The sequence below is a fragment of the Rhineura floridana genome, chromosome 3 (genome assembly GCF_030035675.1).
Source record: "Rhineura floridana isolate rRhiFlo1 chromosome 3, rRhiFlo1.hap2, whole genome shotgun sequence".
NCBI classification, from domain to species: domain Eukaryota; kingdom Metazoa; phylum Chordata; class Lepidosauria; order Squamata; family Rhineuridae; genus Rhineura; species Rhineura floridana.
Window position 1 is genome coordinate 199233118 of NC_084482.1, and position 13141 is coordinate 199246258.

At 42.0% G+C, this 13141-nt stretch overlaps 1 protein-coding gene across 1 annotated transcript in view; it reads left to right on the forward strand.

Moving 5' to 3' along the window:
- LOC133378864 (zinc finger protein 25-like) overlaps positions 1-6099 on the forward strand; it is a 45191-nt gene extending 39092 nt beyond the window's left edge. Inside the window, exon 10 of the mRNA XM_061613478.1 lies at positions 3794-6099. Within this exon, the coding sequence (XP_061469462.1) occupies positions 3794-4671 (878 nt within the window). The 3' untranslated portion in view covers positions 4672-6099. The remainder of the gene's footprint in view (positions 1-3793) is intronic.
- The last annotated feature ends 7042 nt before the right edge of the window (positions 6100-13141 follow it).

Consider the following 13141-nt stretch of genomic DNA (forward strand, 5'->3'; position numbering starts at 1 on the left):
TCTTTAATATTTTTTTCAGAAAGTCTATCAATTTTTGGTGAGATTACCCCATTCCAATCACCCATGACGCACCAATGATCATATGAAAACTCTGACAATTTTTCCATAAGTCCTGTGTAAAACCTTGTTTTATCTTCATTGGGGGCATAAATACCCACTATCAAAATGTTTGTACCCTGTAAAGTAATTTCAACCCCCACAAATCTACCACTATCATCCAGTAATACCAATTTAGGAAGCAATTGTGGGTTAATGTAAAGAACAACTCCATTTTTTTTTTTTGGTCCAGCCGAAATAAATTCTTCACCCAAATTTTTACAAATCAAATATTTGGAATCTTTCTTCTTAATATGAGTTTCTTGTAAACAAATTATATCCAATTTTAGTTTTTTCAAATAATGAAACACTTTCTCTTCTGCGCCGTGTTGGCTCCATTTATATTCCAAGTTAGATATTTGTAATCCATCTTTAAGCGTGTATTTTAAAATGTACCTGATGCTCCTTTTAATCCATCATCTTCCTTCCCCTCCTCTGCATGTTCTTGTTGACTTTGTTTCCCAGGAATTATATCCATATCTTTGAGTTTATCTTCTTCCATGTCTTTTGAAGCTTTTCTCAAGAAGTCCCTTGCTTTTTGAACAGTATTCAATCTATATTTCTGTTGTCTGAATGTAAAAATCACTCCTTCTGGAACATCCCATCTAAATTGAATTTTGCATTGCTTAAGTTTTTCTGTAAAGAAAGCATATTCTTTTCTCTTACGTAAAAGTCTAATAGGAATTTCTTTCATCACCAGTATTTCCTTACCATCAATTTTAAAAGTATTTTTAAAGTGTTGTTGTAATACCATATCTCTGGTCGTCTTCTTTATAAAGTGAACAAGCACATCTCTTGGAATTTTTTTCATTGTTGCATATCTGGAATTAATTCTATAAACTTTGTCTATTTCAAATTTCATCCGATCTTCATTCAGATCCAAAAATTTTACTAAAGCATTAACAATTTTATCTCTGATGTCTTCACCTGTTTCCTCAGGGATTGCACGGAATCTCAAACAATGTTCTTTATTTCTCAATTCAGTCACAGCCATATAGTCCAAGTTTTTTTCTAATTCCAGATTTAATATATCTGTTCTATTCTCCAAGATTTGTACCTTTTCTTTAGTATTTTTTGCATCCTCCTTTATTTGCCCAATTGTCCCTTTAATCTCATCCACTTGTGTTTTAATATAGTCTTTTATATCTATCAATTCAGTTTTCATTTCCTGTTTTATATCATTAATCCCTTCCATTATTTTTTGAAACATATCTGGGGGTATAGCCCCTTCCTGTGGGTCAATTGAACCTCTTCGCTCCTGGGCCTTAGTTGCTTTTTTAGTTGTCATTCTCGAAAGAAGCCTTTAATTTCTGATATTAACCACTGTTCCAAAACCTAGAGGCAGTCTATTTCTTTTTTTTTTCCTCCACCAACAAAAGAGTTAATATTCCAGGCCTGTTATTATAGTCCGGCCAGCACAGCACAGTTCTTATCTATGTCCAGGAATGCAAAACAATTCTAGTTCACAACACCAAGCGATTAGTAACATATACGAACAGCAGATTCGTCCAAAAAGAAATAGTCCAAGGAGAAAAATAGTCCAAAATATATTTCCATCAAATAATAATTACCTCTCATCCGTTTTTAAACTTTAAAACTCCAAATTCAGGCCAGCTTTTTGTCGTAAAAAAATATATATAAGTTGTTTACATTTTCTTTCTTCCTTAATTATATTTAAAAGAGAAAAAGTATGACTCACCCAGATTTCTCAGTTGCTGATTCGTAAACAAATCCCTTTTATTGTAGTAATTTAAGCCAAATGATAAGATTTAGACAGAAGTAGGCTCGCTGGTTAAGGACGTTTTTTTTAGAAGAAAAAAAAAACGCTTCGCTTTTTTCCAGTACAGCTTGCTGGAAGTCCTGTCTCCATCTTCAGCCGATCGGCATGCCTTCTTATCTCAGGGATTTCCTGATCAATTCCAGCAGCCGACAGCTCAACGAATTCTCCTAATGTACTTACCTGATGTGACTTCACCCTCCCAGGCATGTTCACTTGAGAATTATCCTACAGTCTCCAGAATTGCCTTTCTTCATCAGAACGCAAATGGGAGGTGGATGTTGAGTTGGTCTATCCCATCCCTATAATTCAAACTGGATTGTGAACCTTTTCTGTATCTGGGATGAATTTTGACCAGGGTGGTCCCATCAAGATCAGGCACGAACATTTCCCACCCCAATATCATGAGGGAAAGTAATAGGGAATTGTAAGGCATTGAGGCAGATATCTCAAACCAAGATTCCCAATAATCGAGGTCGCGCTCTTTTCTTCCTCCTGCATCGCCAGCAGTGTGCTTCCACTAGGAGTCTGGCAGACTGAGCTATTCAGTTCTAGGACATCAGTTTATTGGACCATTCATTTGACTAATCTGAAGCACCAATCACCAGTGGTGCGGTTCTGCTGTATGTTAGCCTGTCCGTTTGAGATCACCTAGTTTTTCTGGCTCTGCACCATGTATAATTAGAGAGGTCACATATCTTCTCAGCCAGGCCTGAATACACAGGATGAAGATTGCTGTCTAGTAGAGAATTCTGGCCCCTCCAGCAGAAGATAACACTTTGATAGCCTCACTCTTCTTGCAACCAACACTTTGATCCCTTCATCCTCTAGCGTTCTTTGGGCTGGGTGTAGTCCCTATGCTTGGGGCTCAAAGCCTCCTGTCAGTCAGAGCCCACTTGGGGAAAAAGCCCTTAAAAGGGAATGTTGCCAACATTGCTTTGTCCTTCAACATTCCTCCTCAAATCTTATTTAAAACTCTCTTAAATTGGGCTGTTGGGGTTTGATATTTATTGGTGATTGCTCACAAGGGATTGTGCCTAGGCTCATTAAATCCATGCTACGTGATAGTGCCTAGGGAGAATCTGAGGACAGCAAGCTGCTCTGCTTTCTGGAGAGGAAGAGGCGTAGGCTAGATGTTCCCTTATCCGCCTGACTTATCTTCATCACTTGTTGCTTGGAGAATTGCCCTTTTCTCAAGGTGAGAGGGAAAAGGAAGGGCCGGTGGCAGCACACTTTATGGTTGAAATCATGAGCAACCCGTTTTCAGGCAGATAGGATTGAGCTCTTATGCTCTGCACTGCATGGTTGACTGCTTATAGAATCTCAAAATGAGCCATCTCAAAATACAAACTTTTTTGTACCTGAAATTGAGCAACTCTCATCAGCACTAGAAGTTGGGGAAAAGCCATCCAATCCCAATCCTGAGCAGACAGACCAGGCGAAAAGGAGGGGGGAACATCAGTGAGAGCGGGAAGGTAGGAGAAAGCTGTGAGAAGAGTGGATTGCAGGTAAAATATCTTTTACTGCATCATATAATCTGGCGAGGAATTTCCTTCTTACTACAGAACAGCAGTACAAACCAGTCTTGGGCCACCACTGCCTTCATATCTGACATCTAGTCTTTTGACTCACCTCAGATAAGTCAAGGCCACAGAGTAGTGCTCTTGTGGAAATTGATACTAGACATGTATCTCTAAACACCTCCCCCATGCCTAGCAAATCAGGTGGACACTTCATGTTACTGTCAGAGACAGCAGGGTATTCAACAACTAACCTACTATTTAAAAACAGGTACAAAAAATCAAAAGCGAACATTGAGAACTGCATTTAGGGAAGCGGCTAACTGGGCTTGATCACTAGAGAAATTCATGGTTTCTGCCTTGACCAGTTAATATAATTTCCTTTTTCTTTTCCCCCAAGGAGGTGATGAACAGGACAGTGAGAATTATTGGAAGCTATCTGTGGGGTCATCAGAAAGAACCAAACATGAAGCAGGAGATGAATTGTTTGGGAATCAAAGGAGTGCAAAATGGCATGAGCGAAACCAATCACAGAAATGGAGGAAGGAGTCCTCTGACACACATTGTAAAACCCATACAGGAGAGAAGCCACAAGCATGCATGGAACATGAAAAGAACTTCAGTGACAAGGAACTGCCTATAAAACATCAGGCCACCTACACTGAGGAGAAACCATATAAATGCAGGTGGTGTGGAAAGAGCATCAGTCGGAAGGACAACCTTACTGTGCATGAAAGAACACACACTGGGGAGAAGCCATATAAGTGCATGGTGTGTGGAAAGAGCTTCAGGCAGAAAGTGGGCCTTAGTTTGCATGAAAGAACACACACTGGGGAGAAACCATATAAATGCATGGAGTGTGGAAAGACCTTCAGATGGCGCTCAGGGCTTGTTTTACATCGAAGAACACACACTGGGGAGAAGCCATATAAATGCATGGAGTGTGGAAAGAGCTTCAGTCAGCGCTCGGGGCTTCTTTCACATCGAAGAACACACACTGGGGAGAAACCATATAAATGCATGGAGTGTGAAAAGAGCTTCGGTTGGCACATAGGGCTTGTTTCACATCAAAGAACACACACTGGGGAGAAACCATATAAATGCATGGTGTGTGGAAAGAGCTTCAATCAGAAAATCCAGCTTACTTTACATCAAAGAACGCACACTGGGGAGAAACCATATAAATGCATGGAATGTGGAAACAGCTTTAGTGAGAAAAGAAGGCTTAGGGAACATCAAAGAACCTGTGCAGGCATAACATCATATAGATGTATGTAGTGTGAAAAGAACTTCAGTGTGAACTGCTGAAGCCTTTCTTTTAATCAAAGAACCCTCACAGCAGAGAAGCCAGGTAAATTATGGAGTGTAAAAGCCATTCTGCAGGGAATGCTCTGGCAAAGGAGATCCCTGCAGCCAGTATGATTGAGCCCACCGCTCCTCAACTGGTAAGTGGTGGTTTAATCTTGCAGAGTGCTGCTTTGCCAGTGTGTTTCATGTGCGGAATGTGCTAGCACACTAGACCCCTCACCCCTACAGATCAACTCTGGGCCATAAGGATTTCCCTATCCTTGGTCTAACAGAACTTCTATATCTGCTATCATCTTAATCTTTCTTAACAACTATATAGTAAAGTTTTGTAAAACCAGATAATTATACCAAACATGCAGCATACCTGCTCTACAGAATTTGCATCTCCAACATTCAGCTTTCTTCCGTGGGTAACTTTTTTCTAAATTCTCAGTAGTTATGCACTGTTTTGCTATTATTTTAAAAGGATTTTCTACTGAACCTACTTTTGCTGAAATACATCTGCTTTGGTCCCATAATGAATTTCAGTAACTTCTCAGGAATATCTTTATACAACCTGCTTATCATAATGTTTATTCCACCTGCTATATAAATCTGTCGATATATGGGATGCATCCATCTGTCAGCCAGGATGGCAACATAGTCTGTGAGCCCCAGACCACAATGGCCTAAATTAATAGACTAGTGGAAAATGTAAAGAGCAGCTCTAAGTCAAGTGGAGTAGACAGTATGGAACAGAGGACACATTTTAGGAGTGAAAAGAATCTGGAATTGTATTTTCTACCCTGAGATAGACTGCATTTATCCAATGCTTTTCTTTTGGCCATGTAGCATCGGACAGTAATGGCTAGGCTGAACCTTGGAAGCTTAAGTTGCACCTGGAGGATCAGGAGAATTGCAGGTGGGGAGGGGGGTCTTAGATTCAAAATGGTCCTAGAGTTGGCAGAGAAGTATAATGTAAGTGCCTTCCTAGTGCAGTGGATCAGTGGTCTGTGTGATGTTCCTGTAAGTTAGCATCTGTAAATATGGTAAGTGCGGGTCTATTAGGTGATGTATGGTAATTGACTGAGAGAGAAAGGGGGAGTACATGGGTGAGAAGCTGAAGTATGCTGGATGATTGGCTGAGTGGCTGGCTGGCTGAAGGTATAAATGGAGGTTTGTGAGTGATGAGAGGGAGAGAGTCAGTGAGTCGGTTAGAGAGAGGTGGTTGAGTTGGTTGGCAGAGTTCTGAGGGAAGTTTGGATTGGATTTGGGTGATATTTAAAGAGGATATATATGAACAGAAACAAAGAGTGACCAAATATGAAACCATACGCTTGTGAAACATTCCTAAAGTAATCTTGTTATTTCCTGTTATTAGTAAATAAATACTTCTTTGGTTTACCAAAGGCCTGATCCTTGGCTGGGGAATATACAGACCAGAAGGGAGGGCAAGGTAATTACCAAGGCTGAACAGAAACAGTATCTAATGGTGGCATCGGTGAAGGGAGAAATTGTAACAAGTCAAGTATCCAGAGCAACCCAGAGTTGTATGCTTTTTATATAAAGATACAAGGGGGTTGGGAACAGCATAAGCACTCAGTCACAAAAGTAACCAGCTAGAGAGAGACTCAGGCAAAGTCTCTGGGAGTATTGGTTACAGGACGTGACTGGTGGTGCTCCCTAGCAGTGGGATCTAGTGAGATCTGTGCTAGAGCGGAGTGAGAAACCATATAAAGGACGGTCCTGACTGGTGGTGCCTAGTGAAAGGCAGTAGGCACAAGCAGGTGGGAACGTGACAGGGAGAACCAGGGAAGGACGTCACAGTCTGGTCTTGAGCTCAAGACAGGATATAGAGAAAGCATGGAGACACAACAGCATGTTTGGATGTGTATGGGATCCAGCAATCCATTTATCAGGCACTGAGGAACTTCAGGGTTATACAAATATACCAAACTCTATCACCAGCATGTAAAGCCTGAGTTCTGTCATTATGAGAGACTGGAAATCGTGCTGGAGTCCAAATAAATGTAGCAATATTTTTCTAACTTAAGAACTATTAACATCACTTGTTAATGATCAATTCTAAAAGAAATGTACGAAATGAACATCTAGTATAACCCATTCCAATACACATGCCCCTTGAATACTTCGCAACAGTGAGTCTGTTGAGCGGATAAATACGTAATGTTAGTCAGCTGTTGCTTATTTTCAATCTGACACTGGTCTCCTTACTAAATTTCTTCTCTTTATTTTCTTCCTCAGATCTCTTGTCTTCTATTTCTTCACTCTGCTGTTCCCTCTCTCATTCTCTCTGGTCTCCCCCACAAGTCTCTCTGTAACTGACTCTCTTTTCTCACCATTCTGTGCTGTTTCTTTTCATACAGTTCACATTCTAAAACTCTTAGGAGGAAGACATGACAGGAGACTTTTAAAAAAAAGATGCCTACTAAAAACGAGGAGTTTGAACACTGACTTAATGAAGAAATGGACAAGACAAACATGGCATCTAGTCCTAATGGAAAAACTGACCCACAAATTACACTGAAGCAGAAATGAAAATTGACCAACAAATTTTCTGATATTTGGTCAAGATTTATTGCATATGTAGCAACAAAGATGTAGCAAAAAAAGAACCTCCTTGGCGCAGAGTGGTAAGTAGCGGTAACGCAGCCGAAGCTCTGCTCATGGCCGGAGTTTGATTCCAACGGAAGGAGGAAGTCGAATCTCTGGTAAAAGGGGTCAAGGTCCACTCAGCCTTCCATCCATCTGTGGTCGGTAAAATGAGTACCTGGCATATGCTGGGGGATAAAGAAAGGCTGGGGAAGAAACTGGCAATCCCACCCCATATATATGGTCTGCCTAGTAAACATTGCAAGACATCACCCTAAGTCAGAAACGACTCGCACTATAAGTGCGGGGACACCTTTACCTTAGCAACAAAGGAACATGGTTTCATGGGAACATGGGAGCAGTGACCACAGTGCTATTAAATTAAACATACATGTAACTGGCCAATTGCCAAGAAAATCCAACACGGTCACATTTGACTTCAAAAGAGGAAACTTCACAAAAATGAGGGGATTGGTAAAAAGAAAGCTGAAAAACAAAGTCCAGAGGGTCACATCACTCGAAAATGCTTGGAAGTTGTTTAAAAACACTATATTAGAAGCTCAACTGGAGTGCATACCGCAGATCAGAAAAGGTACCGCCAGGGCCAAGAAGATGCCAGCATGGTTAACGAGCAAAGTCAAGGAAGCTCTTAGAGGCAAAAAGTCTTCCTTCAAAAAATGGAAGTCTTGTCCAAATGAAGAAAATAAAAAAGAACACAAACTCTGGCAAAAGAAATGCAAGAAGACAATAAGGGATGCTAAAAAAGAATTTGAGGAGCACATTGCTAAGAACATAAAAACCAACAACAAAAAATTCTATAAATACATTCAAAGCAGGAGACCATCTAGGGAGACAATTGGACCCTTGGATGATAAGGGAGTCAAAGGTGTACTAAAGAACGATAAGGAGATTGCAGAGAAGCTAAATGAATTCTTTGCATCTGTCTTCACAGTGGAAGATATAGGGCAGATCCCTGAACCTGAACTAACATTTGCAGGAAGGGATTCTGAGGAACTGAGACAAATAGTGGTAACGAGAGAGGAAGTTCTAAGCTTAATGGACAATATAAAAACTGACAAATCACCAGGCCCGGATGGCATCCACCCAAGAGTTCTCAAAGAACTCAAATGTGAAATTGCTGATCTGCTAACTAAAATATGTAACTTGTCCCTTGGGTCCTCCTCCGTGCCTGAGGACTGGAAAGTGGCAAATGTAACGCCAATCTTCCAAAAGGGATCCAGAGGGGATCCCGGAAATTACAGGCCAGTTAGCTTAACTTCTGTCCCTGGAAAACTGGTAGAAAGTATTATTAAAGCTAGATTAACTAAGCACATAGAAGAACAAGCCTTGCTAAAGCAGAGCCAGCATGGCTTCTGCAAGGGAAAGTCCTGTCTCAGTAACCTATTAGAATTCTTTGAGAGTGTCAACAAGCATATAGATAGAGGTGATCTGGTGGACATAGTGTACTTAGACTTTCAAAAAGCGTTTGACAAGGTACCTCACCAAAGACTTCTGAGGAAGCTTAGCAGTCATGGAATAAGAGGAGAGGTCCTCTTGTGGATAAGGAATTGGTTAAGAAGCAGAAAGCAGAGAGTAGGAATAAACGGACAGTTCTCCCAATGGAGGGCTGTAGAAAGTGGAGTCCCTCAAGGATCGGTATTGGGACCTGTACTTTTCAACTTGTTCATTAATGACCTAGAATTAGGAGTGAGCAGTGAAGTGGCCAAGTTTGCTGATGACACTAAATTGTTCAGGGTTGTTAAAACAAAAAGGGATTGCGAAGAGCTCCAAAAAGACCTCTCCAAACTGAGTGAATGGGCAGAAAAATGGCAAATGCAATTCAATATAAACAAGTGTAAAATTATGCATATTGGAGCAAAAAATCTGAATTTCACATATACGCTTATGGGGTCTGAACTGGCGGTGACCGACCAGGAGAGAGACCTCGGGGTTGTAGTGGACAGCACAATGAAAATGTCGACCCAGTGTGCGGCAGCTGTGAAAAAGGCAAATTCCATGCTAGCGATAATTAGGAAAGGTATTGAAAATAAAACAGCCAATATCATAATGCCGTTGTATAAATCTATGGTGCGGCCGCATTTGGAATACTGTGTACAGTTCTGGTTGCCTCATCTCAAAAAGAATATTATAGAGTTGGAAAAGGTTCAGAAGAGGGCAACCAGAATGATCAAGGGGATGGAGCAACTCCCTTACGAGGAAAGGTGGCAGCATTTGGGGCTTTTTAGTTTAGAGAAAAGGCGGGTCAGAGGAGACATGATAGAAGTGTATAAAATTATGCATGGCACTGAGAAAGTGGATAGAGAAAAGTTCTTCTCCCTCTCTCATAATATTAGAACTCGTGGACATTCAAAGAAGCTGAATGTTGGAAGATTCAGGACAGCCAAAAGGAAGTACTTCTTTACTCAGCGCATAGTTAAACTATGGAATTTGCTCCCACAAGATGCAGTAATGGCCACCAGCTTGGATGGCTTTAAAAGAAGATTAGACAAATTCATGGAGGACAGGGCTATCAATGGCTACTAGCTGTGATGGCTGTGCTCTGCCACCCTAGTCAGAGGCAGCATGCTTCTGAAAACCAGTTGCCGGAAGCCTCAGGAGGGGAGAGTGTTCTTGCACTCGGGTCCTGCTTGCGGGCTTCCCCCAGGCACCTGGTTGGCCACTGTGAGAACAGGATGCTGGACTAGATGGGCCACTGGCCTGATCCAGCAGGCTCTTCTTATGTTCTTATGAGAAAAAGACAAATAATTTGGTGTTAGAACAAATTAAACCAGAACTATCATTAGAAGCTAAAATGATGAAACTGGTTATCATACTTTGGACACATCATGAGAAGACATGATTCACTAGAAAAGACAATAATGCTGGGAAAAACAGGGAGTAGAAAAAGAGGAAGGCCAAAGAAGAGATGGATTGATTCCATAAAGGAAGCCACACACCTGAACTTGAAAGAGCTGAACAGGGTAGTTCACAACAGATGCTGTTGGAGGTCGCCGATTCATAGGGTTGCCATAAGTTGTAGTTGACTTGAAGGCACATAACAACAAAATCAGAAAAGATACTCCCAAATTTGAATGGAGGTGGCCGGAGTGGATAAAAGGCCATTGTCTTAATGGGCCTAGGCTGGAAGAGGAAGAACCAAACCTGAGGGTGGACCTGGGCTCAGACTCACTTGACTAGGACACTGGAGGCCAAGTGACAAGTTTCCACCCTTGCTGGCTAGCTAAGAAACTATTATTCAAAAAACCCAATCTTCATACATGTATTCTTTAGTGTGTTGCAGTTGTCTTATAATAAAGCTTTAACATTATTTTAACTTGCTTAATCTGCTACTGCCTGGTTCAGTCGGCAGATGGACTCCAATGGACACCAGAAACACATTCAAACAAGTTGGCGGGATTCATTATTTATTTATTCATTATTATTATTGGCCACCCTTCAGCAGTAGGTCCCAGGGTGGGTCACAACAGTAAAATACAATATTAAAACGTTTTAAACAGATTACATTCACAACTACAGAGGATCTTTAGGTATATTTCACAACTAGAGAGGGTCTCAATATGCATATATATATGTTTTGAAATTAAAACAAATTACATTCACAACTAGAGAGGGTCCTTGTGTGAGTGTTTTTTGAAAGCAACAAACAGAACTTCACCCAAGCTTGCTCTTCAGCATACAACACAACCTGTTTAAGGTGCCAGATGCACCTCTGTTGGGAAGGAATTCCACAACTTGGGGATTTCCACAGAGAATGTCCTCTCCTGGGTCATTCCCCCCCGAACCTCTGAGGGTGGTAGGACTATCAAGAGGGCCCCCTCTGCTATTCTCAACACCTGAGATAATATGTAGGAAAGGAGGCAGTCTTCCAGATATTCAGGGCCTAAGCATGAGTGCCTTGAATTAGGTCCATAAAAGAACTAGCAACCAATATGGCTGTTTTAAAATCATCTATATAGGATCTAAATTGAACCCCAGCCAATAATCTCGCTACTGCATTTTGGGCCAGTTGATGTTTCCAAGATGTCTTCACGGGAAGGCCCACATAGAGCACATGGCAACAATCCATTCTGGAAGTTACCAGAGCATGGAATACTATGGCCAAGTCATGTGTCCAAAAGAGCCCATAGCTGACGAACCAGCTGTAGCTGAAAACAGGCACTCCTAGCCACCAAGGCCACCTGAGCTTCCAGTGATAAGACCTGATCCTTCTAGGGGAGTGCAACCCTAGCCAGGATAAACCATTTCCCCACCTCCCGGCCTCAAGAACTTGGGACACATAATACTTCTGTCTGTTCAGGATCCATTTTAATTTACTGGCCCACATCCAGCCCATCACCACCTCCAAGCACTGTTTTCACATTTCAACCACCCTATTTAGATGGTAGATAGAGCTGGGTGTCATCCACACATTGGTGATACCTCACTCCAAATCTCCTGATGACAGTTCCCAGTGGCTTCATATAGATGTTAAGTAACATGAGGGACAAAATGGAACCCTGAGGAACACCACAGGACTCATACAGGCCGAAACCTGGGCACACGTCAATGGGCTGTGCCTGCAAGAAAAAGCTAGGAAAGGAGTGCATGAATCCCGAGGTTGTGAGTCCTGGAGAAGGGGGCAGGGATGTGTCCCTTTTCAAGCAGATCCTATGTATGCTCCTTTGGAATTAAGCTTTGGAGAGTTGAGTGCGGTGCACAAGCCTGCTCTGAGATGGGAAAAGTTCCTTCATGACTGATGCAAAGGCCAGCCACTGGCTCCTCCTGAGAGAAAATAACCTCTGAGCCCAATCCTGAGCAGCAGACTGTACATCAGTTGCAACCCCAGTAAGCAACGTCTGTCTGTCTCCATCTTTAGGCAGAGAGTGTCAGGTGGCCTTTACTGATCACCAGAAAAATAATAATAATAATAATAAACTTTATTTCTACCCCACCCTTTTTCCAATAGGACTCAGAGCGGCTTACAACTAAAAACAACACCATTAAAACATACAGAGTATATTATTAAAAAAGAATTAAACTATGAGAAAAATTAAAACCATAAAATATAGGTTAAAAACAGCGGACAATTTAAAATAACAAAATCATATAATGTAATCACCAAACCTATGACACTTAATCCTGATCGTTCTCTATCCCAAATGCCCGTTGAAATAAAACAGTCTTTACTTGTCGCCGGAAAGATGGCAAGGAGGGAGCTGATCGCACCTCACTCGGAAGGGAGTTCCACAGCCTAGGGGCGGCTACCGAAAAGGCCCTATCTCGTGTCCGCGTCATATGTGCTTGCGAAGGTGTGGGGAACACAAGAAGGGCCTCACCTGAAGATCTCAAATCCCGGACAGGTTCACATAGGGAGATATGATCTGTCAAATAGTCTGGACCTGAGCCGTATAGGGCTTTGTAGGTCAAAACCAGCACTTTGAATTGTGACCGGAAACAAATTGGCAGCCAGTGGAGCTGTTGTAACAGGGGAGTTGTATGGTCCCTGTAACCAGCCCCGGTTAGCACTCTGGCTGCAGCTCTTCGTACCAATTTAAGTTTCTGAACAGTCTTCAAAGGCAGCCCCACGTAGAGTGCGTTACAGTAGTCTAAGCGGGATGTAACCAAGGCATGCATCACCCTAGTCAGATCAGGTAGCTCCAGGAATGGGCGCAGCTGGCACACCAGTTTTAATTGGGCAAATGCGCTCCTGGATACAGCAGCAATCTGGGCCTCCAAATTCAAAGCTGAGTCCAGGAGTACACCCAAACTGCGACCCTGAGACTTCAGGGGGAGTGCGACCCCATCCAGCACTGGTTGAATCCCTATTTCCTGATCTGCCCTCCGACTG